At 38.0% G+C, this 26845-nt stretch overlaps 6 protein-coding genes across 6 annotated transcripts; 1 reads left to right on the forward strand and 5 right to left on the reverse strand.

The window, feature by feature from the left end:
* Positions 1-1591: 1591 nt before the first annotated feature.
* Positions 1592-2701, reverse strand: LOC128470579 (olfactory receptor 5V1-like). Its single transcript, XM_053452461.1, has one exon. The coding sequence runs from the start codon at positions 2699-2701 to the stop codon at positions 1760-1762; it is 942 nt and encodes a 313-aa protein (XP_053308436.1). The 3' UTR covers positions 1592-1759.
* Positions 2702-6052: 3351 nt separating this feature from the next.
* Positions 6053-7016, reverse strand: LOC128470019 (olfactory receptor 5V1-like). The gene has a single exon (XM_053451847.1). It carries the CDS (start codon positions 7004-7006, stop codon positions 6065-6067), a length of 942 nt encoding a protein of 313 aa, XP_053307822.1. The 5' UTR covers positions 7007-7016; the 3' UTR covers positions 6053-6064.
* A 4231-nt stretch (positions 7017-11247) lies between these two features.
* LOC128470111 (olfactory receptor 5F1-like) lies at positions 11248-12251 on the reverse strand. Its single transcript, XM_053451947.1, has one exon. The coding sequence runs from the start codon at positions 12249-12251 to the stop codon at positions 11304-11306; it is 948 nt and encodes a 315-aa protein (XP_053307922.1). The 3' UTR covers positions 11248-11303.
* Positions 12252-14700: 2449 nt separating this feature from the next.
* Positions 14701-15654, reverse strand: LOC128470513 (olfactory receptor 1019-like). Its single transcript, XM_053452406.1, has one exon. The coding sequence runs from the start codon at positions 15652-15654 to the stop codon at positions 14701-14703; it is 954 nt and encodes a 317-aa protein (XP_053308381.1).
* A 4636-nt stretch (positions 15655-20290) lies between these two features.
* On the forward strand, positions 20291-23010 carry LOC128470514 (membrane-spanning 4-domains subfamily A member 4D-like). Its single transcript, XM_053452407.1, has 6 exons — positions 20291-20449; positions 20819-20947; positions 21042-21098; positions 21909-22082; positions 22449-22568; positions 22901-23010. Exons 1-6 carry the CDS (start codon positions 20291-20293, stop codon positions 22979-22981), a joined length of 720 nt encoding a protein of 239 aa, XP_053308382.1. The 3' UTR covers positions 22982-23010.
* An 851-nt stretch (positions 23011-23861) lies between these two features.
* Positions 23862-25113, reverse strand: LOC128470516 (olfactory receptor 1020-like). Its single transcript, XM_053452408.1, has 2 exons — positions 25109-25113; positions 23862-24798 (listed from the first exon to the last, which is right to left on the reverse strand). The coding sequence occupies exons 1-2, from the start codon at positions 25111-25113 to the stop codon at positions 23862-23864; spliced, it is 942 nt and encodes a 313-aa protein (XP_053308383.1).
* Positions 25114-26845: the final 1732 nt, after the last annotated feature.

Genomic DNA, 26845 nt, shown 5'->3' on the forward strand with positions numbered 1-26845 from the left:
AATCTTTTTTTTTATTATTAAAATGTGTATAATATTGGAACATGGTGAGTTATTTAACTAAATATTACAGAATTTGTCTATTAAAATCGGAATAATAGAAAAAAAATAAAACAAAAAAATATATATATATATATATATATGTGACTTTTCATAAAGGTCCAGGCTTATGGGACTAAAATATAGATAGACCGTATTGTTGCTTTAATAAATGTTCAAGTGTTTATAGGTAATTTTCCTTAAGGTTGTGATCGTCGTGTAGCCAGAGATGTGTTTACCTTGGGTGCTTTCCTAGGCCTGACCCAGGGCAGTGCCCCCACCTGCCTACTACGCAGCCGCTTTCATCACTGCTGAATGTTGGGATATGACATCATACCCTGGTGATCTGTGTCTTAAAGGCATATTCCATCCTGTGGGGGCTGTGCCGGCAGCACAGGGAGGGTGATCTGCTCCCTGGTATTCATACCTAGGAACCTTTTGGCTCCGGCTGATGTTGCAGGCGGTACCCTCTATGTCACGGGACACATGATATTTTTAATGGGGAAGGTGGAGCAGAGTGGGGAGTGCCGCACTGCCGAGGTCCCCCGTAGTGAGCTGGAGACACGGAGAAGTGGCTCGTGACCCGGAGTCTCCGTTCGAAACCCAGGCCTAGGCCAGAATAAATCGCTGCATGAAGCACCTGAGCCACCAAACCCTCACATCTTGTGCGATGGTCCTTCTCAATACTCCCTGCCCAGCGTGTCCTACACGGTGCTCTGCCATTTCTATGATTGGAGGCGGTAGGCAGTATCCTGAGCTCCACAGCTTACCTGGCTAAATGCCCAGCGAGTTACCCACTTTATGAAACCATAGGAGGTCCATGGGTGCAGAAGTGGTGCGTTAAATAGTAGCGTAAAGACTCAGAGGAGAGAAGGGAGAGGGGATATGTGTTAGAAACATTTAAGTACATAAAAGAATTCAACAAAGTACGGGTTGACTTTAAGGGGCTTAATGTTTAATTTAAGGTTTTTACAACAATAAAAAATATGGACAAATAGATTAGCCGAATGGTTCGTTGTTTGAGCATTACTAAATAAAAGGCTTATTTAATCAGGTATTTGTGTCAGTGTATGGGTTAAAAAAACAGACTGATAAGGTACAGATCAAAACAATCAAAGTCCAGGATAAGAAGAGTGAAAAGGGGCAATGCGAGATAAATTAAGAACGAAAGAAAGAAAGAAAGAAAGAAAGAAAGAAAGAAAGAAAGAAAGAAAGAAATTAAAAAAAGGAAAGAAAAAGAAAGAAAAAAAGAAAGAGAAGAAGAAACAGAAGGAAATGGGTCAGTTTATGACGGTTATATGACAGGAATCCAGTGTCTTTAGTAAATCATTGTGATTTCATGTCTTGACTGCTTAGGCCTGGAGTCTATACCTATTACTTCAACCCAAACCCCTTAAATAAAGACACCAATATGCGGGTAGGGCATCGGTCACAGCTTTATTGTCCCATGCCAGCATAAACAACCAACACAAACATTAACCAACAACCCGCCAGGTGCAGGGTTAAGTGTTGGTCGGTTTCAATGATGTTACAAGAAGTTTCATACTCATTGCTCTGTATCAACGCAAAAATGATTTATTTTCAGGTTTTTGTCAAACAGTGATAACATATTGCTCCATAAATCTATACTCATAGCTTCATATATTTTATATGATTCAGCTTTATATGCGTTTTAAGGACGGCTTCATACAAAAAAACAGTTGCCGAAGGCATTACAGAGAAACTAATACCTGTGAGTTCCAATTATTCGGCGCCCTACATTACTAACAGCATCTTTTACGTCATTATTTCTCAGACTGTATATAAAAGGGTTTAACATCGGTGCGATAATTGTATACACAACAGAGACAAGTTTTTCCTGATATTTAGCATACTTCGATTTGGGTCTAAAATACATAAATATTCCAGAACCATAAAATATGGCAACAACTGTAAGGTGAGAAGTACAGGTCGAGAAAGCTTTTTTCCTCCCTGAACTTGAATGAATGTTTAGAATAGTTGATATTATATATATGTAAGAAAGTATGGTTAATATAAGTGAACCAACAATAACGCATCCGGCGACCAAGAAAACGACAATTTCATTGGCAAAGGTGTCGGTACAGGACAGCTTCAGTAACGGGGGGACATCGCAAAAGAAGTGATTAATCTCATGGCTGCAGAAGGGTAAAGTGAAGGCCAGGACTGTGTGTATAAGAGAATTTAGGGCGCCAATAATCCATGACCCCGCTATAAGCAAAATGCAAGCTCTCTTGGTCATTATAGTGCTATATAAGAGCGGGTGGCATATGGCGTTATAGCGATCGTACGCCATGGCTGCCAGCATGTAGCACTCCGTGCCGCCCATAAGCAAAACGCAGTACATTTGTAGGGCACATCCATAAAAACTGATTGTTTTATCCTCCGCTAGGAGGTTCGATAACGCTTTGGGAACAGTTGCAGACACATAACAGATATCCAGAAAGGAGAAATTCGAAAGGCAAAAGTACATGGGATTGTGGAGTTTTTGGGTAAGTGAATAGGCAACAATTATAGTCATGTTTCCAAGCACGGTAATCACATATGTCAATAAAAACATCAAAAACAGGAACTTTCGAATCCATTTGACTTCAGAAAATCCCACAAGAATAAATTCTGCGATTTCGGAGTAATTGCTGTTTTCCATTTAAATGACTGAATCTGTTAAAAAAGAAGACGTGTTCAACACTATTGCATCATCATTGTGATCAGTGACTCGGTAGAAGTGGCCGATATAAGAGTCCTGCCTGATAGCTGCAAATACTTCAGAAATTGCAATATAATAATGGAAGGGTCCAGCTAATGGAGCTTCATAGATACCCATCATTGTAAACAGGTGTAAGTGTGTGTGTGTGTGTAGGTGTGTGTAGGTGAGGTTGGTGTGTGTATGTGTGTGTGTGTGGGGGGGGGGTTAGACAGCACCAGACATGAACATGTTAAAATAAGAATGGAATCTGGATCTAGTTTTTTTTATTATGCAATTAATGTCGTTATTAGGACGGTACATGGCAGGCAGCACTGTGAAATTCAATGAATATTAACCCCTTACTGGCAAAGCCCGGACATGTATGGGCTCATTATGCATTGTTTTCAATAGGTTTAAGGACCGCCCATTGTCCTTAAGGGGTTAATAACTGTAAAAAGAAAACTGTAACTGAAAAACACACCTCCCTTATACAGAAAACAAAAATGAGCTAAAAAAAAGAGATGTATTGTCCTGTATTGTTTAACTGAGATACATTGTGTTACTTTATTCATGTCTATCAAGCGATTCAATAGAAATCCTCCCATCTGACAAAAAATGATTAAAATAGTGATACATTTTATCTCAGTTAAAGAAAATGGGACAATACATGTGTGATTTTATTTATTGCAGTCTACAGGAGGTCTGTCTATGTATCCATCCTTCAATTATATATCAAATCCATTCATTCATTGCAATCTGATTGTTACACTCCATTAATCCCAGTAATTAAATTACTGTCCTTATTATAGAGCATAATTTACACACACGCACACACTCACACACACGCACACACATACATACACACACTCACACACACACGCACACACACATACATACACACACGCACACACTCACACACACGCACACACATACATACACACACGCACACACTCACACACACGCACACACATACATACACACACGCACACACGCACACACATACATACACACACGCACACACACATACACATGCACACACACGCACACACATACATACACACACGCACACACTTACACACACGCACACACATACATACACACACGCACACACTCACACACACGCACACACATACATACACGCACGCACACACTCACACACACATATTCACACACATACATACTTTTTTTTTTCTTTTTGGCTTTTGAAAACACTTTACCTAGGACTGTCTGCAGACCTCGAAGACTTGCATTAAATGTCCCCGTTTCACAGTCTCTTCTGGCATTGGAGCTGCTTATGTTTGAGAACTTTCCACATTCAATTTATGCTGCATCAAAGATAATAATAATTATATAAGAATGACATTAATGAGCCAGCGTTCATTTCAAATGATTTCTAAAATTGGAAAATGTTGTAGCCATGAAAAAATACAGCCTGCAACACAATACATTACACTTATAACCAAAAAAACTTACTTATTAAATATGTGTATTTTAAAAATATGCAATCAATGCCGTAATTTAGGAATGTATCTTCCGCGTTCAGAGATGGTGGGATCATTCACATCCCTTTTATTCTTTCTCGCTGGATAAAGCGAGTATAAAAATCCACTAATGAGTAACTGTCCTTTAACAATATTTTAAAAATTAATGGTATAAAAATCTGTAAAGTGTGAGATTTATCAGGCAAATGGATTCTTGCTTGCCGGAGAGATGTGACAGTATTAACATATCGCTGATACTAAGGAATAAACTCCGACACAATGCATTTAAGAATTGCTTTGAGTCCCACAGGGGGAAATCCCAGAAGTTTAACAAGTATTTACAAATTCTGTAGGAATAACTGATTTTTTTCAAAAGTAAACTTTTAAATCAGGGAAAAAAGTTAAATTAGAAAATATTTATTAAAGTCTGAAAGAAAGAAAAGGAAAGAAAGAAAGAAAGAAAATGGGTCCGTTTATGATGGAATCCAGCAATCCAGTAATCCAGAGTCTTTAATATGTCATCTTGATTTTAAGTGTCTTTCTCTCTTGAGTTCCCTTTTGCGTGCTTTGGTTTTCTGGACGGAGTGGTGTGCAGTGGTGGCCGATACTTATTATTACAGTAAGTTTTTTGTTGAGGTTTTTATTAGACTTGTGCATTCGTCTTCAGGTAAACATGACAACAAACACGAAGAGTGCGTTTTCGTGTTCGTTCCGAAGACACGAAGAAGAGAAGAGAGCGGCGGTAAAACGTAGGCGAAGACAAAGACACACACCACGAAGAATCTTCGTGATCGTCTTCGTCTACTAATCTCCCCGGTCCCTTCCCCATCCAGCCTACCTTATCTTCACGGCATCGCAGGAGTTGACAGGGCAGTGCGAGTGAGCCTATTGGTCGCCTGCAGGTGACCAATAGGCTCACTCGCACGACCTTTTTAACTCCTGACAGAAACCTACGGATTTCCTCTCCCGTTAACCCCTGCGATGCTGCGTTAGATAATGGGAGTGGAAATCCGTAGGTTAAAGGGCCAATTAAGCCCACCTCCTTACCTGAACTGCAGATTTCCCACGCAGTCCCGCAAGGCTGCCCTCGAGTTGCTCCCTCACAGCATCTCTTCTCTTGCTCCGCCCAGGAACAAGGCGGGGTCACAGGAAGTGACATCACGTGACTCAGTTTTGTTCCTGGGCGGAGCAAGAGATGAGACGCTGTAAGGGAGCAATGAGAAGGCAGCCTTGCAGGACTGCGCAGGATTACCGGGACCCGCAGGTACAGCCTGACCGCCCGCAACCCCAGCAAGACCACCCGCGCCCGCAACTTTCTTTCCTCCCAATGCAGTCCTCCACAATAGAGTTGCTCATACGGTCATTTAAACTCCTGCCGCCAGAGCTGCTGCGGTACATGTTATCCCCGTATTAACCCTTTATTTAAAAAAACGAAGGGAAAACGAATACAAAGAATGTCCACGAATATTCGCCTGAAGAGAAGACAGGAAAGGGGGGAATATTCGCAGAGTACGAAGATTTTTCTTTTGCCGAAGATGAGCACAAAGACGAAGAGCCCCCTGGTGCCCAAGTCTAGTTTTTATTTACTATTTGTGTGAATTCATCTTGGGTTAAGTGTTGGTCGGTTTCAATCATGTTAGAAGAAGTTTCACACTCATTGCAGAAATGATTGATTTTCAGGTTTTTGTCAAACAGTGATAACATATTGCTTCATAAATCTACACTCATAGCTTCATATATTTTATATTTTCAGCTTTATATGTATTTCAGCTTTATATGCGTTTTATGGACGCATTACAGCTACATAGAAAAACAAACAGTTGACGAAGGCATTACAGAGAAACTAATACCTGTGAGTTCCAATTATGCGGCGCCCTACATTACTAACAGCATCTTTTACGTCATTATTTCTCAGACTGTATATAAAAGGGTTTAACATCGGTGCGATAATTGTATACATAATGGAGACCAGTTTTTCCTGATATTTAGCATACTTCGATTTGGGTCTAAAATACATAAAAATAGCAGATCCATAAAATATGGCAACAACTGTAAGGTGAGAAGTACAGGTCGAGAAAGCTTTTTTCCTCCCTGAACTTGAACGAATGCTTAGAATAGTTGATATGATATGAACGTAAGAAAGTATGGTTAATATACAGGAACCAACAACAACACAACCGCCGACCAAGAAAACAACAATTTCATTGGTAAAGGTGTCGGTACAGGACAGCTTCAGTAACGGGGGGACATCGCAAAAGAAGTGATTAATCTCATGGCTGCAGAAGGGTAAAGTGAAGGCCAGGACTGTGTGTATAAGAGAATTTAGGGCGCCAATAATCCATGACCCCGCTATAAGCGAATTGCAAGCTCTCTTGGTCATTATAGTGCTATATAAGAGGGGGTGGCATATGGCGTTATAGCGATCGTACGCCATGGCTGCCAGCATGTAGCACTCCGTGCCGCCCATAAGCACAACGCAGTACATTTGAAGGGCACATCCATAAAAACTGATTGTTTTATCCTCCGCTAGGAGGTTCGACAACGTCTTGGGAACAGTTGCAGACACATAACAGATATCCAGAAAGGAGAAATTCGAAAGGCAAAAGTACATGGGATTGTGGAGTTTTTGGGTAAGTGAATAGGCAACAATTATAGTCATGTTTCCTAACACGGTAAGAGCATATGACAATAAAAACACCAAAAACAGGAACAATTGAATCTCTTTGACTTCAGAAAATCCCACAAGAATAAATTCTGCGATTTCGGAGTAATTGCTGTTTTCCATTTTAATGACTGAATCTGTTAAAAAAGAAGACGCGTTCAACATCATTGTGATCAGTGACTCGGTAGAAGTGGCCGATACAAGAGTCCTGCAAATACTTCAGAATGGAAGGGTCCAGCTAATGGAGCTTCATAGATACCCATCATTGTGAACAGGTGTAAGTATGTGTGTGTAGGTGAGGTTGGTGTGTGTGTGGTTGGTGGGTGTGTATGTAGGTGAGGATGGTGTATGTGTGTGTGGGGGGGTGTAGACAGCACCAGGCATGAACATGTTAAAATAAGCATGAAATCTGTACCTATTTTGTTATTATGTCATTATTAGCTCGGTACATGACGAGCAGCACCGTGAAATTCAATTACCCCTGTAACTGAAAAACAAACCTCCCTTATACTGCAAACAAAAATGAGCTAAAAAAAGAGATGTATTGTCCTGTATTCTTTAACTGAGATACATTGTGTTACTTTATTCATGTCTATGTCACAAGCGAATCAATAGAAATCCTCCCATCTGACAAAAACTGCTTAAAATAGTGATACATTTTATCTCAGTTAAAGAAAATGGGACAATACATGTGTGATTTTTTATTGCAGTCTACAGAAGGTCTATCTACGTATTCCATGCTTCTATCCCCTATATTAGCGCTACGGACTTTGATGGCGCTATATAAAACAATAAATAATAATAATAATAATAAAATAAAATATAGAAATATAGATAATTTGCATTTAGCAAATCAGTACATTAATTGCAATCGGATTGTCACACTCCAAGTAATTGAATTACTGTCCTTATTATAGAGCATAATTCAAACACACGCACACACTCACACACGCATACACACCGGCAAACACATGCACACACACATACATAAAAAATTTTTATTTTTGGCTTTTGAAAACACTTTACCTAGGACTGTCTGCAGACCTCGAAGACTTGCATTAAATGTCCCCGTTTCACAGTCTCTTCTGGCATAGGAGCTGCTTATGTTTGTGAACTTTCCACATTCAATTTATGCTGCATCAAAGATAATAATAATTATATAAGAATGACATTAATGAGCCAGCGTTCATTTCAAATGATTTCTAAAATTGGAAAATGTTGTAGCCATGATAAAATACAGCCTGCAAAACAATACATTACACATATAACCAAAAAAACTTACTTATTAAATATGTGTATTTTAAAAATATGCAATCAATGCCGTAATTTAGGAATGTATCTTCCGTGTCCAGAGATGGTGGGACCATTCACATCCCTTTCATTCTTTCTCGTTGGATAAAGCGAGTATAAAAATCCATCAATGTGTAACTGTCCTTTAAGATTATTTTACAAAGAAATTTGTACCGTATTTTCAAGAGCTCGTGGTATAAAAATCTGTAAAGTGTGAGAGATGTCAGGCAAATGGAATCTTGCTTGCCGGAGAGATGTGACAGTATTAACATATTGCTGATACTAAGGAATAAACTCCGACACAATGCATTTAAGAATTGCTTTGAGTCCCACAGGGGGAAATCCCAGAAGTTTAGCAAGTATTTACAAATTCTGTAGGAATAACTGATTTTTTTCAAAAGTAAACTTTTTCATAACAGAACAAAGTTAAATGAGTCACAACTTCATGTATGAGGACGATATATATATATATATATATGTTACTGGGAAGATAATCCATGGAACGTTGAAGATTCTGATTAGTGGTTTTCATACTGATTGTTACATTTTCTTTTTGTTTTCGAAGGTCATAGTTTGATTTAGATCTTAAAGCACGGTCAGATTTCTCAACGTGCAAGAAAAGAATTATTTTTTTGAATACCTCTGCAATGTCCCTGAACCTTCAAGGTCCTACAAGGTCGTTTGGGAGATTGTCTTATTCAAGCATACTAAAAACCTCCAACCGAGTCATTACATATTTAATCTCGTATAATGAAGCAATATAGGGATTCAAGGTGGCATGCAAGTAATGTTCCTCCTGCCTCCAACCCTCTCCTCATACAGTGGGATGGGGTGGTTAAAGGCCCTTTATAGAAGATACTAAGCTTATTCTGTGTCTCCCCTTTTCTATTGGTGGTGGGCTGAGATTTAACATTCTAAACATAAACTTGGGGGACATAGAAGCTATTCATGAACTCATGCTCCCCATACCCTTCCTATCAACTAAATATGGGTGACTGGCCTGATGACTCAATGGTGGTCCAGTTTGCAAATACATGATGTGGCTGAGTGCCCATAGGACTCAGAGGTCTGGCATGTTACAATATTAATGTTACAAACTTAATATAGCTGACTGTCCAGGTGAGTTGAGGGTCGGGCTTTTAATACAAAATATGGCTGATTTCCTGGCCCTGGGACCAATTTTAAAAACAGCATATATGCGATTTTGCTACCATCTTTTCACAGCCTACTTACCGATCACTTGTAATGGTTGCTGGCACGAGCATCTCTACGCCTTTACATAAAGACTTCCCAATTCATAAGATCGGGCATTCCCTTCCAGTAGACATCACTGCTGACATCAACCAGAAGGTCATTGAATGACAGGATATCCCCTGAAGTGTCTGTCTAGACCAGCAATCGCGAACCTATGGCACGCATCCCACAATGGGCACACAAAGCCTTCTGTTGTGGCATACGGCCCGGTTGCCGACTGACAGGGCGGCCTTTGGTATGTGTTAGAGGAGAGAGAGGGGCGTTGAGCGGTCGCTCACGAAAAAGTTTTCAGCCACCTCTTGGCGCCCTTCTGTTTCCTCTGCTTCCTGCCCCCACCTACCTCGATGCTGCCCTGACTACAGCCTCTAGCTTGGTCGCGGTGCCAGCATTTCATGCTGAGCGCAGGAATATGACATCATATTCCGCCGCTCAGCAGTGAAGCAGTGAGCACTACGACACAACAGCGAGACAAAGACCTTGTGCTCCCACTGCAGGACTTCAGCAGGGTAAGTGAACTACAGAGGGAGGAAGGAGGGTAGATGGTGAGAAGGGGAGGTTATAAAAATATTGAAATAAAAAGTGTGAATGAGTGAGAGAATTAATTAATGTGTGGGTGAATTGTGTGAATGAGTGAGAGTATGAATTAATGTGTGGGTGAATTGTGTGAATGAATAAGAGTATTAATTAATGTGTGGATGAATTGTGTGAATGACTGAGAGAATGAATGAATTAAAGTGTGAATAAATTGTATATGAATGAGAGAATGAATGAATTAATGTGTGAATAAATTGTATATGAATGAGATAATTAATGTGTGAATGAATTCTGTATGAATGAGTGAATGGATAAATTAATGCGTGGATGAATTGCTTGAATGATTTTTGAAAATGCATTTATGGATATGTGTAAATGACTTTTTTTTTATACACTGATATAATTTCAGTGCAAATGCAAATCTTATTTAATAAAATCCTTTTAACGAATAGACCCTCCTTTCATGTGTTTTTCTGCTTGGGCAGATAGATGGGCCAAATAGTTATTATCTGCTGACACATTCTTTGTTTCTATGCTTAAAAAATAATTTATATGGGCAAATTGATGCACACTGTTGTGTATAGTAGATATGTACCTAAAAAACGTCCTCTCCATGTTTAATATGCAGTGTTGACACTTTGCGGTCTGCAACTTGATTCAATGCAGAAAATTGGGCACTCGGGCCCAAAAACATTTGCTATCACTAGTCTAAACCCTGCTGGTATTTTCGTTTGGTCCCCCTAATGGCCGATCGCTGGCATTGCAACCACAGAGGGGGGGGGAAAAAGCATAAAAATACAAAAATAAATAAAATAATACAGTGAGCTCAGTGTGACATTAAACGCATTTAATTTATTGACCTGTCAAATGTAGAATTAAGGATAACTTACAGATATGCTTAATATTAAAGAAAAACTATAACAATGGATGCCCCGTAAGACAGGCTATGAAACATCTGTCTGTTTTTACTGAGCATCTCTGACTTGTTTTGTATGTTAGCCATCAGGACAAAGACTTAGAAAGGGACGGGGAGCTTCCTTCCTTTTGGACCGAGACTAACAGGTGTATTACCGGCCAACCCTCCTCATGGTTTCTAGCGTGATGATCGCTGTCGGTGCCTTGGTATAGTGCAGGAACAGACCGCCGGTGGGTGTGGTCTTATTCATGGTGTACCGGTTGTTATAGCGACCGCGCTGGTAGGCACGCCAGCGGCTGACAACATTACGACTACACCAGGATGGTTCATTTCAATGTTTGATAACTTCATATATTTTATTCTGAACGGTATTTCAGCTTTATATGCATTCTTTGGACTGGAGGCTAATAAAAAATAACGAAGGCATTACAGTTTGTGCCTGTGAGTTCCAATTATTCGCGGCAATACATTTCTAACAGCAGCTTTTACGTCATTATTTCTCAGACTGTATATAAAAGGGTTTAACATCGGTGCGATAATTGTATACATAACGGAGACCAGTCTTTCTTGATATTTAGCATACCGCGATTTGGGCCTAAAATACATAAAAATAGCAGATCCATAAAATATGGCAACAACTGTAAGGTGAGAAGTACAGGTCGAGAAAGCTTTTTTCCTCCCCAAATGTGAACGAATGCTTAGAATAGTTGATATGATATGAATGTAAGAAATGATTGTCAATATACAGGAACCAACAATAACGCATCCGGCGACCAAGAAAACGAAAATTTCATTGGTAAAGGTGTCGGTACAGGACAGCTTCAGTAACGGGGGGACATCGCAAAAGAAGTGATTAATCTTATGGCTGCAGAAGGGTAAAGTGAAGGCCAGGACTGTGTGTATAAGAGAATTTAGGGCGCCAATAATCCATGACCCCGCTATAAGCAAAATGCAAGCTCTCCTGGTCATTATAGTGCTATATAAGAGCGGGTAGCATATGGCGTTATAGCGATCGTACGCCATGGCTGCCAGCATGTAGCACTCCGTGCCGCCCATAAGCAAAACGCAGTACATTTGTAGGGCACATCCATAAAAACTGATTGTTTTATCCTCCGCTAGGAGGTTCGACAACGTCTTGGGAACAGTTGCAGACACATAACAGATATCCAGAAAGGAGAAATTCGAAAGGCAAAAGTACATGGGATTGTGGAGTTTTTGGGTAAGTGAATAGGCAACAATTATAGTCATGTTTCCGAGCACGGTAAGAGCATATGACAATAAAAACATCAAAAACAGGAACAATCGAATCTCTTTGACTTCAGAAAATCCCACAAGAATAAATTCTGCGATTTCAGAGTAATTGCTGTTTTCCATTTAAATGACTGAATCTGTTAAAAATAAATAAATAAATAAATAAAAAAAAATTAAGATGCTTTCAACATTATTGCATCATCATTGTTGAAAGGTTACATTATCATGTGTTGTAGACAGCAGCAGACATGAACATGTTAATTTTAATATAAAATCAGAATATATTTCGTTATTAAATTTTATTATTTTTTAATTTTATCCATCCATCCATCCATCCATCCATGCTCGAGATAAAGACACTTTGCATCAACTAGTTCCTCAATCATTATGTTTTATTAATTGCAATATCATTACACGGCGATAAACCCACTATTTTTGTAATTCTCCCCCAATAAGTGCATTTTTTTAATGTTATTTTCTGAAGCCTATGTCTCCTTTGGGACTGTTTAGCAGCCAACCAGTTTGAAAACACACCAACAAAAAGTATAGATTTATTTTGAGAGAAGACAATCCAGGGTATTTCAAGCACCAAGCAAAGGGAATCGTTCGTTTTTGGTGCTTTGTTCAGGTTTTTTTTTTGTTTTTTTTTTTTAGGATTGTTTGCACAGATGAAATGTAACTGCAAAAAAAAAAAAAAAACACAAACGTGTTCAGCTGCATCTCCAGAAATACCCTACATGACTAGGTTTTTGTATAATTTGTTAAATCTGCAGGGCGCACATACATGACGCTCATCTTACTGCACACAGCGCACAGAATAAGACAGCACAGGCACACAGAAATTAAAGGGTTAAATGACATAATTCACCATAAAAAACACAGTTTAGATAAAAAAAGGTACATTTTCACAAGTATTCCAGCCTTTTGCTTTTCTCACGCACACAATGTATGGGCCACAACTCCCATCACCCTTATCATCACCCCTATCATCAGCTAATTTCTTATAAATTTTTTTTATAAAATATGAGCGTAGGGTATTCTTTCTTATTTTTATTATTAGTTTTTTTAATTTATGCCACACATGAATAATAATAATAATAAATAATAATAAGGAATAATAATCATATTCCAATAGCTTTAATAAACCGATCTAAATGTAAAATGATTTGTAAACTTGAAGGAGTTTATTATCATAAAAAATACAACCTGCAACAAAACATTTTTCATTAAAAAAAATTCTTATTAAATGGACCTCTAGTCATACCTTCTGTGTACAGAGATGACGGTGGACATTCAAATCCCTTTCGCTCTTTATTCTTTGTTAAAGTGAGAATAAAAACCCAACCAAGATTATTGGTCCTTTTAAAGATTTTTCAACCAAAAATAAAAAACCGTGCCAGATTTCCAAGAGCCCAAAGTATAAAAAGAAGAATAAAAACAAGAAAGAATCTAGAGGTGTGAGATATATCAGGTGGATGGAATCTCGCCCGCTGGAGAGATATGAAAGTATTAACATATTTCTCGTTCTAAGGAAAAAACTCTGACCGATTCCGAACGTGTTGCGTTTTAAACATTGCTGCGAGTCCCGCTGGGGACAAATCCCATAAGAACAAGAACCTTCACTCGCTATCTACGTGCGAGGAATACTACGGAAATTCTTTAACGGAATTCTTTATAATCATAGAACAAAGTTAACAAAATCACAATCGTTAAAAAAAAACATTTAAAAATTTATTAAAAAATTATTTTTAGTTTCGGATGGTTTCATTGGATGGTTCATTGGGGAAGAAAGCTGGAAAAAATGGTGGAGACAGAATGTTCTAGAAATTAAGTTTGTCTATTTTGGGAAAGAATAGCTTTAAATGAAGACGCGCAACGCCCAGGACCCATGGTTTTTTCATTAATTTGGGAAATTTTCTTTGTTTTTGTGGGGGGGGGGTCATATTGTTGCGTAAAGCGTCCGCCAGTTCAGTTTGATCTCTGAATAAGGTCAGATCTTGATGTGCCCACTAAAAACCTCCAACCCATCAGTTATTGTAAATTTAATTTGTAGAATAATCACGTTAAAGAAGAAATATTGCACCAAAAAAAAATATATATATATATAAACTTAGATTATTTGAAACATTCCGAAGACACGGACATTCAAGCCCAGGCTGGCCATCAGCCGACGGGCATTGGCTGGATGTATGTGGCTGCCCGCTGCGTGCGTAAAAATGTAACTCGTGGTCACATGTATCCAGACGGTTGCCGAACGTATATCAACCGGGAGCCCGATGGCCTTAACCCGTTAAGGACAATGGGCGGTCCCTAAACCCATTGAAAACAATGCATTTTGAGCCCGTACATGTACGTGCTTTGTCATTAAGGGGTTAAAGCGCCCGGGATGACGGCCCTGCTGAGGTTAGAACCTCCCAAAAACCATCAAAAATAATCTAGCGCAACTACAAACAAAATAAAAAAACACACATATATGCACAAGAACATAAAACATATCATTCATTGGTTCCAGCGTGGACAACGTTTATTTAAAAGCCACGGGAAAGGAAATTTTTTTTATTTCCGTATAAAATCACAAGGACTGAGGATATTGAACCAGGCAAATCTGACACAGTAGTTTTTTCCCGGCGATTTTCATGTCGCTGTTTCGAAGGCTGTAGATGAAGGGGTTTAACAGCGGGGCGATGACAGCATACGCGACCGCGACCAGCCTGTCCGTACCCATTGAGTAACTAGACTTGGGTCGGACGTACATGAACATGCCGGATCCGTAGAACAGAACCGCGACGATGAGGTGCGACGTGCAGGTGGAGAAGGCCTTCTTCCTTCCTAAATCCGAATGGATGTTCAGAATGGTGGTGATGATCCTGGCGTACGAGAGCATGGTCAGGATAAAAGAGCCTATAATGACGCCGCTGCAGATAACAAACATGGTGATCTCGTTGATTTTGGTGTCCGCGCACGCCAGCTCCAGCACTGGCGGGATATCGCAAAAGAAATGCTTGATCTTATTTACCCCGCAGAAGGATAAAGTGAAGGTCAGGGCGGTGTGTATCAACGCGTTAACCGCACCGATAAGCCAGGAAGAGACGATGAGCTGAACGCAAGCTCTTTTCGTCATAACGGCGCCGTATAGAAGAGGGCGGCATATGGCGTTGTAGCGGTCGTACGCCATGGCCGCCAGCATGTAGCACTCGGCGCTCCCCAGCAGCAGAAAACAATACATTTGTACGGCGCAGGCGTGGAACGAGATCATTTTACGCTCCGTCAAAAGCGTGGATAGCATCTTCGGGACGGTGGTGGAGACGTAGCATATTTCCAGAAAGGAGAAGTTGGCCAGGTAAAAGTACATAGGAATGTGAAGATTCGGGCTAAACTTATACACGAAAATGATAGCCATGTTTCCCAGCAAGCAAATCGTATAGATACACGCAAACATTACAAAGAGAAACGGCTGGAGTTCGGGGAGTTCGGAGAGTCCGGCTAGAATGAATTCTCGCACGGCGGTTCCATTGCCTTTGTCCATCGTTTCTGTACAAACAGTAAAGAAAGTGAGAATATATCTACGATATAGAACAACTTCGGGGGGAAAAGTATTTTTCCAACATATATTTCCCACATTAGAAACGGTTCACGTAAAATGCCAAAATTACTACATAATCCTAGGAAATCATTCACAATCATAGCTATTTTTTTTTCCTGCCATATGTAGAAGCTTTCATGTTTCTGTTGATATAACAAAACTTTTCAGAGTTCAGAAAATAAGAATAAGAACAGTAACTAAGTAATTTTCCGTAGCATGTTGCAAAAAATGCCCTTTTACCAAAATATGAGTTTCTGTAAGTAAAGCGTTTGGCTTGTTTCTGTAGATTTTCTTGACCAAACCTTACTTTATTTATTACGTGTAAGTGAGCGTCTTTTATAGTATATCTAACACAAAAAAATAGAATGTACGTGACAGATACCGTATACAGGACAAGCCTGAACTTTTCATGGCGGGGTAACGGTGTAAAAATTCACGAGATATCTGTCGCTAAACATAGGATTTTGGTACTTCCCGTTTTCCTTATAGAAACACGACAAGTTTCTGTGGTTAGCTACAAACAGCAATTTTTTAACAGTAAATTATTTAACCCTTTCAGTAAGTCTCATCCAATGTTTTTATAAATTCATTTGAAAACGACAAAAAAAAAATCACAATTTAAGGATCAGTAATCAGTAAGGATCTTCCCAGAAGCATGGATAACATTCTTCAATATATTCTAGAATAATATACTAAATCAGCTGTAACAAACCAGCAAAACATGTCTGTTTATAATGAATAATTTAGATTCTAGTTTAATTTATGAAATTTCCATGTTAAGAAATGATAATATCTATATCATTGCAGTCCATTGTCCTTGTCCACAAAAATATATTATTTAATTTAAATAATCCACAAAGGTTAAGTGGAACTTTAGCAAAAGCAAAGTAGATTTCTCTCTTATTTATCAATATTTTTTTTTCTTTTTTTTAGAAAGATATTAAAAATACAAAGAACGAACGTCCTGAGCCTGGCAGATCTTGGAGCAAAAGAGAAAAGAGCCTCTTATTTTGGGAAAGAATTCTCTATGATCACATACCACTTCTTCTGCCATATCAATGCTTTGATGAGTCTCCAAAGAGTAACATTTACGCAGAATAAATACGCTCCTGTCTATTTTGCACAGGAATACTAGTAATAAATTATGAAATGTTTTAATTGTTTGGGGATCCTCAGGTGAAATACATCTGAGTTTTAGTATTCTGGGACGATTCATTTCAAAGAACCTTTGGGGGATAAGCCAAAGTTTGTTTAAAGCGAAGACTGATTCAATAACGTGTAATACCTATTTGAACTTTTTAAAGCTACATTTGTTAAATTGTATTCCTGGTTCTTGGTTACATTTTAATGGAAAAAATATCAATAAAGTAAAACCGCTGTTTTTGGTGATTTGTACATAACTGTAATAAAAAGGAAATTTTTATTCTATGGATAATCTATGCATACAAAACTTTCTGTCTAATGGCCATGGAATGTCCCCCTTCTGAAATCTCTGAATATTAAGTAGAGCTAGAATTTGTATGTTCTGTTACCTTGGCCCAATCTCCTAGAGAAACAGCCTGACTCCTTATGATACAATAAATGGGAAACAATAAATCGGCTCAGATTTAGTCACCCAGCTGGACATGTGTCTGTAAGTGTACCCCGGTTGTTTTCTCCTTATCTATTGTCATTGATAATATTTGTTGAATATTTTTATATACTTTAAATCATTGCTTGCCCAGGAAATCAGAGTTGATTATGGCTCCTCAGGGGCAGTATTTGATCTCTGGATAAGGGAGGAGTGATGTCTGACCACACCTACACCCTGCCCTTTTCACACTTATTGGGGACTAACCCCACCTCTTTCTATATCAAGCCCCATTCCTCCCATACAGAGATGGAGGGCTCCAGGGAAACACCAGGAATAAACATTAAAGCAAACAGTGTATCATTCACCATATATATATTTTAGAGTACCTCTCTTCTGCATTCAACAATACAAGTTTGTCTTTCATCATAAAACTTTCCTTCTTCATATAACTTTCCTTCCTGGTTTACAGCAAATTATCATTCCAGTAATCATGCCTTTGTCAGCAGCTCCTATTACTTGGCAGTCAGTGTAGTGTTACCCATGGTGTTGAGTTATGATGTCATACCCTTGTTACTTGCTGCCTTGTTACTCTTATGCCTAGATACAATGTAACATTTATTTATCACCTAACTGATTCCAGCTCTGTGATTTGTGCTTTAATGTGTGGTCAGGATACGGCAGGAATGATAACAGGCTGCTTCAGAATGACCTTTTCCTGCTGAGTAAAGAATAAATGCTGGAAAGTCGAAGTGCAATAGAGGACAGTTAGTATCATCCTCATAATGGGTTAATGTACAAAGTGTTTAAAGGGCTGCAAACATTTTGCTGAATTTAGAATAAAACCGGAATGTCAGCGGTTGTCAGTATCTTTGGTTAAGGAAAGGGAAATACAGATGGATGCCTGAAAAAATTCCAAATGTTCAGATGGAAAAGAAAGTTGATAGGAAATGTTTGTTTTTATCTGTGATGTTCCAAGAGTAAAACTGAGATGGATTTTATGGCAAACATCGGAAACACGAGACATGAATATAAAAAAAAAACAATAGTTATGAAAATGTAATAATTACCAATTTAGATTTTTCCATACATCTTTAAAATATTTAAAGATTTATCACATGGTAACTCAAAGTTGCTTCTAGGTGCACCCAATGTGTTCTTTGGTAAGCCCAGGGCAGCACTATTTAAGATATACAGTGCTGTGATATGACATCATATTCCTTGGACTGGAAATACAGATCATCCATGGATGGGCAATGAAAAGTTAAGGGATAATCTGTTTCTCCCCCACAGGTTTTCACCCTTTCTATAGGCTAATTTTATAACTTTGAACCCTTTAGTCCCTCTGAGCAGGGTATAGGGTTGGAGGGTACATTTTGGCAATATATACCTCAACAGGTTAATTACCCTGTCACACATCACATGGGTTAAGGGACACCAGGTTGATTGTGGGTCCCCCTTCTTGTTAATATGGGAAGTACTGTTTCTTTTTTTTTCCTTATATTGCAGAGGGAAGAACTTGTGAGTTTGAGGCGAGGGCATGAGAGTTCTCATTGCATTTGCATGTCCTCTTCTTAAATATGCTATGTGTAATGTTGCAATTAACACACATTTTAGTGATTAGTGTGTTAAAACAAGCGTTAGCATGCAACCTAAGTCTGGTCCAATAATATTTCGACCACCATAGATGTTTTGCTTTTTTTTTTTTTGAAGAAAAAGAAATGGTCAGAGAGAATGACATTTTATTAACTACATTCTAAAAATACATCTTTCTAACAACTTTTAATGACTTTATCTAGGTTTTTTCTCTCCTTTTATCTCACTGTTAGAAATAATCTTTTTTTTCTCTTATTTTTTGGCTACAAAGCCATTTGAGTTCACAGCAATGTCTGTTTCCTGTTTAAAAAAAATGCTCTATTCACTTGTCTGTAAACAGCTTCTCGACGGTCCGAAACCTACACGGATACAAAAAATTCACATTTCTGCAAAACTAAAGGGAAAAAGCAGCATCAAGTAACCCGTAAGTAGAAACATGTCGATGGATGACAGATAGACGAGGATTTTAATATAGTAAATTATGTTTAAGGAATGATAGTATTAGACAAGGCTGATGTAAGAAGCCCAATGACATCATTTGGTCATAGCCTGTGATGATATAGGACAGGTCACTATACTGTTCTATGTAAATGTTTTGTTGCAGAGTATAGTTGTTCATTTACCAGTTTGAGTAGGTAGAAAAAGGGACAATTCAGACACATCAGTTTGTTTTTTGTTGGTGCAAGCAGAATTCATAGATCGATTAAGACCAGGGGCCCCGGGGCAAGAAAGATACAAGGGTTCTGGATAATGTCCTAAAACAACTGCCCTATTTGATCAGTCATCAACCAACCCCTGGCTAGGTCCACATTGCTTTTCAGATGAAAATGGTAGGAATTGTGTGTCTCGGGCAAGTACCATAAATTTAACAGGACTGGTTTACTGTAGAGTAATATAGAACAAGAGGTCATAAAATAAAACTATAGGGTCAGAGGCTTAGATGTAACGTAAGGAAGTTTAGTGGTAGAAGCCAATATAGTGAGGGGACATGCATGAGATAGCCAAATGGCTCCTGAATCCAGAAAAGATAGAAATGGAAAGGAGAGAAATAAGCAAGATATGGGAGGAAACCAAGAAATGATATGAGAGAAAACACAGGAGGATGGAGAAGATGCTCTGTAATAAGAAATCGCTCCTTAAAATGGGGTAACAAAGTCAACCCAGATGAGTGGGGATAGAAGTCAATCCTCTGCACAAAAAATAAGGTCCTTCCTCGAAAGCCTGGCCATCAGTTTCTGGACCTAAAAACATAAATGGGGAGTTCTGCTGGCTCTAACCCTGCACGTGGAGGTCTCCTGAAGTCTCCAATTACTTCATGGTCCATCCAAACCATAATGATATGTGAATGGCATGCGCTAAACTGAACCAGTGTGAGTTTGGTGACGGGTCTTTCCATGACATAGGTGGAGAGCCATGTCTTCTGCGCAGCCACAAGCAGGCGGCATCATCATTATGTCTCACGTGACTCCTCGAGATGCTTCAACGCCCGGAAACGAGGAACAGCGAAGTAACAGCTTACCATCTGAAAAATCCCTCTCCAAATTTTTCAAAGGGGAGCCCGAGGTTCTGGGCGTAAGTGCTGACCATTTATTCTAGAAACAAAAAAATGGGTGACCCCCTTTTACTTGCCTGTGTTGGGGTGAAAAAGATTGATGGGTGACTGTAAACCAGTTTCCTAATTGGGATTTTAACATCGTATCAACTCCAATTGTGTCCAGTAAAAAAAAAAAAAAAAAAGTTACGTAGAAAAAATATTCAGTTATTTGTTTTTTTTTAATTTTAAGATCTTAATTTTTTGGCAAACTAGTTTTGTTTCCATTTACTTAAATATTATATTAGCGGTGTATATCTCAGATTTCGGCAGGGTTTCCTTTTGGAGCTTTTTCACTGGATTATTTGGGCATTATTACGTATTTTAAATATGTATTTTTTTTTCTGTAGGTGACTCAGATATTTGTAGGATTGCTGCATATCAGTCTTGGAGTAAGTCTTTATAATTTCTGTAAAGGAAGATGTTTTCCGCTGGATATACTTGTTCATAGCAGCGTGGCGCTTTGGTCTGGAATCCTGGTAAGAAAACAATATTCAGAATTTATTCTTTCATTTGTCTGAAGAATTTCTGTAATCTCTATATATTGTTTCTGTTTTTTTACTTTTTTCGCAGTATTGTATTTCTGGATCACTGTCTGTCACCGCCGCTAAAAAGCCAACAAAGAGATTGGTAAATATCACATAAAAAAAATTCCACTATACAATGTTATGGAATATGATGGCCCTATAGAAAACAATAAATAAATAAAGACATTGTTAGAAAATGGTAGTGTTAAGTTAAAGAGTCAAAAATGTTTATTTTTCCAACATTTACTAATTTACTAGTTCGTTAATCTGGGACATGGGTTTCCTTTTGAGATGAGTCCAGGACTGCCTGCTGACCTTGGTGGGCGTCCCCAGTGACCTTGGTGGGTGGTCCCGGTGATGTCAGTGGGCGGTCCCAGGTACATCAGGGGCAGTAATGGCTATTATTGAAAAAAAGGTAGTAAACTGGGTGTATTAGTGATCGGGTCCCACAGGCAAACTATATTTTATATTATATATATACTAGGGAAGTAATTTGCTTTTCACCCTATTCTAAAGAGTCGGGCACTCTGACTAACGAATGTCTATGGAGGAAGGGACTTCATTAGCATTGCCATAAAGCATCAGCTCAGTGTGGTGTTTGAGCCGGGAAAGTCACCCAAAATATCACATGACTGACAGCAACGGCGGCTCCAGGTCTGCAGATAAAGGGAGTTTATTGGAACAGAATTAGATAAAAACAGGTTTTTATCAATGCCGATCTACATTACTCTATACAGCACTGGATTTAAGGTGAAAAATATGTTTTTTGCGTGGGTTATTCCAAATAACGATCCAGCTGCTCAAAGCTGGGAGCTATAAGAAAACAAAATCCTGGTTACTCTTCTTCTACCCGATTGTCCCCACTCTTCTTCTTTTTAGAATCCTGTACTGAAAACATATTTTTTTTTTCCAGGTAAAGGCAAGTTTAATTCTCAATACATTGAGCACGGCGTTCTCAGGAGTTGCCCTGTTCATATTCTTCGTTTTTTTCCTTCATGGATCAAACTATTTCAAGAGGTACGCCAAGTACACGTACTGTTATTATTTGGATCCAATGGAGGATTGTAAAGGGAATTTCAACCCAGTGGTAAGTCAGAAAACTAACGAGAAAATGATTGAAAAAGTAATTTTTTTTTTTTAAATATACCTATGCAATTTTTTTTTTTTTGGGGGGGGGTCATACGTTTATGGACTTAATTGCCCCTGGTTATGTGCCCTAAAAGTATTTACGGGCAGAACACAGGCAAGAACTAGGTGAGTGTCACATAGTTAAGTGATTTAACTGGATAGATAGGTGTCATAGAATAAAATTTGTGGGTCAATTTTAAAAAGTTTTGCGGTAGACAAGTTGTAGAACTTCAGCTGTTCTTTTGTATGTTTACTGTATTGTTTAGCTTGTGAGTATTTACGTACGTATATATATATATATATATATATATGTTTAATCATTTAGCATGCTGTGATGGGCATCGTGGTCGTTTTATTTCTTCATGCGCTGCTGGAGTTTTGTGTATCGCTATCCATGTCTATTTTTGGATGCAAAACGGTGTGTCGGACGTCGGAGAGTGACGTGGTAGGTCTGCGCTTTTTAAATACATTTTGTATGTTTTTGACAAACTTAAAAGTAAAGTACGCGACCGATTGTGCAAATTAGACATTTTTTTTTTAAGCCGGAGCCCCTATAAGACCCTCGGAGCACATTTATATGATTCTCACGCAATAACCCAAACTTTTGATAAAAATTTTTTATAATTTAATTTTGTATAATGAAAGTAGGAAATATTGTATTTGCACATGTATAAATTAATCATTATGAATTATTATTAATTAATAACATATATGAATTAATAACATATATGAATGTTTTCGACCGTTTTCTAACAATGCGTGTATTTTTCGTCGTAGGCGGTGGTGATTTACCAAAACGCTTCGATCAATGTCCCTGCAGATTCTGGGGCAATTACACAGAGTTCTGATCATCAATAAAGGATCGACTTATATATCATGAAAATAAATTTTGTGTTTGGGGGAAAAAACATGATTTAGAAGAAAATGTTCAAGATTCTTGTCAAGTAGCTCTGCTTCTGGTTCCTGAAAAATGCATATTATTTAAATGTAAACAAGACAGATTTTTCTGGCTAATTTTTTGGCTAATTATTTTTTCTGTCGCAATATTCTTTTATGAGAATTTACAGGAGATCTCCTCTTTTACCATATATGATACGATGACATAATACACTCCGATTTTTGAATTAACCTCCTGTATTTTCTCTTGAATTTTCACTAATTTTGGTAAATAACATCATAAGTAATCTATAGAAATATAAGTATTGTTTCCGATAGAACCTGATTATCTCCTCATTTTGTTTGAAGATATTGCCCTCTAGGATTGAAACCCCCACAGGTCGCCCACAGTCACCAAATATTTGTCGATGACTGATTTGAATAAATTCGATTTCTAATGACGTAATGACTTAAAACGTTTACAATCGCATCCATCAAATTATGTTGGGCTCATTGCTATGTTGTATGCGTTCCTTTGGTTTGTCTCCTTGGATAGTAGTGATACAGAATGTCTTTAGATTTTAGAAATAAATGGTAGCTGTTGGTTCAGAAATATTTCCAGAATCATTTTGATGACTTTTAATAATAATTACTTAAATAATGCGGATAAACATAAAATCAATGAATCAATAATCTGACGGTGTTTTAATTGTAGTCCATCCGTAGTCCCTCAACATTTCCCAATATAAGATGTCCATACGCCGCGTCTACAAACCCTTTTGAAGACGAGGGGTTTGGTACCAGTAATATTTTGCTTTATTAAAGGTTTACAAAGAACATAAATGCTCTCTTTAAATATATTTCACAGCTCCTCGGTTGACGCAAGTTTACGCGTTAATTTCTTCACAGCTGTTTTCATTTCTCCGTTCCTCAGGCTATATATGAAAGGATTTAACATAGGCGCGATAACGCTATACATCACGGCTATTATTCTGTCTTGATCCATAGAATAACTCGACTTTGGTCTAAAGTACATAAAGATACCAGAGCCGTAAAATAGGGTAACCACCATGAAGTGAGAGGTACAGGTCGAAATCGCTTTCTTCCTCCCGCAGCGGGAACGGATCTTTAAAATCGTCGAGATGATTTGCTTGTAAGAAGTCATCGTCAGTATAAATGAGCCAACAATAACGCAGCCGCTAACGATAAAAACAACCATTTCGTTGACCCGGGTGTCCATGCAAGCCAGTTTCAATAAAGGAGGGATATCGCAAAAGAAGTGGTTAATTTTATTGCAACAAAATTTCAGCTTGAAGGTCAGGAGAGTGTGTACCAAAGAGTTGACTGCGCCAACGAGCCAAGAGCCAAGTATGAGCTGCGTGCAAACCCTGTTATTCATAAAGACGGCGTACGAGAGCGGGTGGCATATGGCGTGATAACGATCGTACGCCATGGCCGCCAGCATGTAACACTCCGTGCCGCCCAGAAGCAGAAACCAATACATCTGTACGGCACAACCGTAAAAAGAGATCGTCTTACGGTCTGCTAGAAGATTCGCCAGCATCTTGGGAACGGTGGACGACACGTAACAGATTTCCAGGAATGAGAAGTTGGCGAGATAAAAATACATAGGCGTGTGCAGGCTCGGGCTGAACTTATATACAAAAATCACAGACGCGTTTACCAGAACAGTGACAACGTAAATACATAAAAACAAGGGAAATAATACAAACTGGAGTCTAGGGTCCGCTGAGAGTCCTACGAGTATGAACTCGGTTAGGATGGTTTCATTTTCTTTTCTTATTGTTTCTGTAGATTAAAATAAATAAGTAAATAAATGAAATTAAAAAGTGGTGGTTATTAAGTAGTAAATGCTCCAAAAAATTGTGTATCTATATAATATATAAAAATATATAAGAAATAGAAATATAAAAATGGCAATAGAGAAATTTAAACAATAAGCTGTGAAACTAACATTTTTTAACTGTTTTTACTCTTTTTTTAAAAAAATTGGGTTGGAAATAATAATAATAGCATTTTACTGATACGCACATGACTTGGCAGTAGTAGAATATTATAACCATCAAATATATATATAAAAAATATTACATCATTACATGCTGCATGATTTTATTTACTAGGAAAAAAGTAAACCTTCTGTTTGAGTCCAATTTTTAATGTACTATTTTGTTACTATATACTAAATATTTTGTTCTATTTTTTATTTCATTTTATTTTTTTGTGCTTAGTTGATCCATCGCATTTTTTTCACATTTCCTTCCTGTGAAGATTCATGACAGTTTTCAAGTTGGGAATATTTTCAGTAAATTTGTTTTCCAGGAATCGGAATTTAGATTGCCTCTAATTAGATTTTTCAAGAGTTCCGGATAATTAAAACCGAAAAAAAAACAAATAAATAAAACGCAATAAATATAATGTTTATTTAATCCATTTGTCACTTTTCACAATTCCTACAATTTTTCTTTTTTTGCAATGTTAAGAACCTGTTCCCTGTTTCTCTGTAATATATATATTTATTCAAATGCATTCAATTCTTTAGATAATTACTTACTGTACATTGTGTGTCCCGTCTTTAAAAATTGAGAAAAAAAAATATTAAATGTTTTTAAAAAAAATAAAATCTAATATTTGATGAGTTTGATCTCCAGGCATTAAATTATGTTATAAATTGGACAGCAACAAAACATATCGTTTGGACAAAAATAAATAAAATTGTCTTAAATCAAGTAAATTGCAAACACGACTTAGATTAAGCTGAGCGACGTCCAACGGTCCTTAATAACGTGTTCCGTCAACCGTTGGGAATAAATTCTAAAGGGCCATTTTTTACTCAGATCTGCCATTAATCTGTGTTAAGGAAAGTACCAATTAAAGCAACACAAAAATAATAATATTTTTAATAGTTCTCAGTGGGACTTCATCCTTTGTGACAAGATAAAGTAAACAGAAACTAAATTTAATTTCATTGTCTTTAATGTAGAAAGTTAAACCTTGTAGGATAAATAAACTACAAATAAGCCATTAGTTAAATTAATTTTGACAGATTAATACTACCAAAGTTTGCGGTTTATGACAGTAAAATATGTGGGGTTTTTTTGGATAAGTTGTTGGAATTAATGCAGGGATCTAACTAACACAATTAATTGAATGTCAATCATTGTATAGATCGCAGACTTAAAACAGCCCCATTTATTACCTAAGATAAAATGTATCACGAGGGCCGGACTGGTGATGATTAGACGGCGCTACCACTTTAAGGCCAGCGGCCTCTGGGTAACTTAAACGCAGACCATGTCTGGATGAGTGCACATTTTTTGTGCCCCACACTGCGGTACCTGATGCGGTGAGTATTTGGCGTTGTCGGCCAGAAACCCACCGGAAGTTTGCCCAGTGTCCAAGTTGACCGGGCCGGTGTATCACTATATTTTTTGTCTATTTTTTTTTGCATTAGAATCTATGGGTTATGCTGATCTCATCTCCGACATTGAAATGAAAAAATGTCCGTGTGCTAAGCTAGTCTCAGGCTCAAATAATGCAAATGAGGCCTACCAAACAGTGTGAGCCTGCTGCAAATACAGTGTGTTGGCTGTACAATGTATACAAAAAACAAAAACTGTCAGCGCTTCTCACCCTAATAAAGTTGGCAACAAATATATAAACATAATATCAATGTAATTTCCGACATTCAATACAGCCAATTGTCTCCTTCATGTAACGCAACACGACGAGATGTTTACATCACACAGGACTCCTAGGCAATACAGGTTATGTGAGAAAACTAATTGAAAAGTTTGCAAAGTGTACTTATCCCCATAGCAACCGGTA

This window comes from Spea bombifrons, chromosome 12 (genome assembly GCF_027358695.1).
Source record: "Spea bombifrons isolate aSpeBom1 chromosome 12, aSpeBom1.2.pri, whole genome shotgun sequence".
Taxonomy (NCBI): domain Eukaryota; kingdom Metazoa; phylum Chordata; class Amphibia; order Anura; family Pelobatidae; genus Spea; species Spea bombifrons.

Excerpts from the sequence above, each read along its gene's own strand:
- LOC128470579 (XM_053452461.1), bottom strand. The coding sequence starts at position 2,701 with ATGGAAAACAGCAATTACTCCGAAATCGCAGAATTTATTCTTGTGGGA.
- LOC128470019 (XM_053451847.1), bottom strand. The coding sequence starts at position 7,006 with ATGGAAAACAGCAATTACTCCGAAATCGCAGAATTTATTCTTGTGGGA.
- LOC128470111 (XM_053451947.1), bottom strand. The coding sequence starts at position 12,251 with ATGGAAAACAGCAATTACTCTGAAATCGCAGAATTTATTCTTGTGGGA.
- LOC128470513 (XM_053452406.1), bottom strand. The coding sequence starts at position 15,654 with ATGGACAAAGGCAATGGAACCGCCGTGCGAGAATTCATTCTAGCCGGA.
- LOC128470514 (XM_053452407.1), top strand. The coding sequence starts at position 20,291 with ATGTCTTCTGCGCAGCCACAAGCAGGCGGCATCATCATTATGTCTCAC. Across the intron at positions 20,948-21,041 it reads CGCTTTGGTCTGGAATCCTG|TATTGTATTTCTGGATCACT; the intron begins GTAAGAAAACAA and ends CTTTTTTCGCAG. Across the intron at positions 21,099-21,908 it reads AAAAGCCAACAAAGAGATTG|GTAAAGGCAAGTTTAATTCT; the intron begins GTAAATATCACA and ends TTTTTTTTCCAG.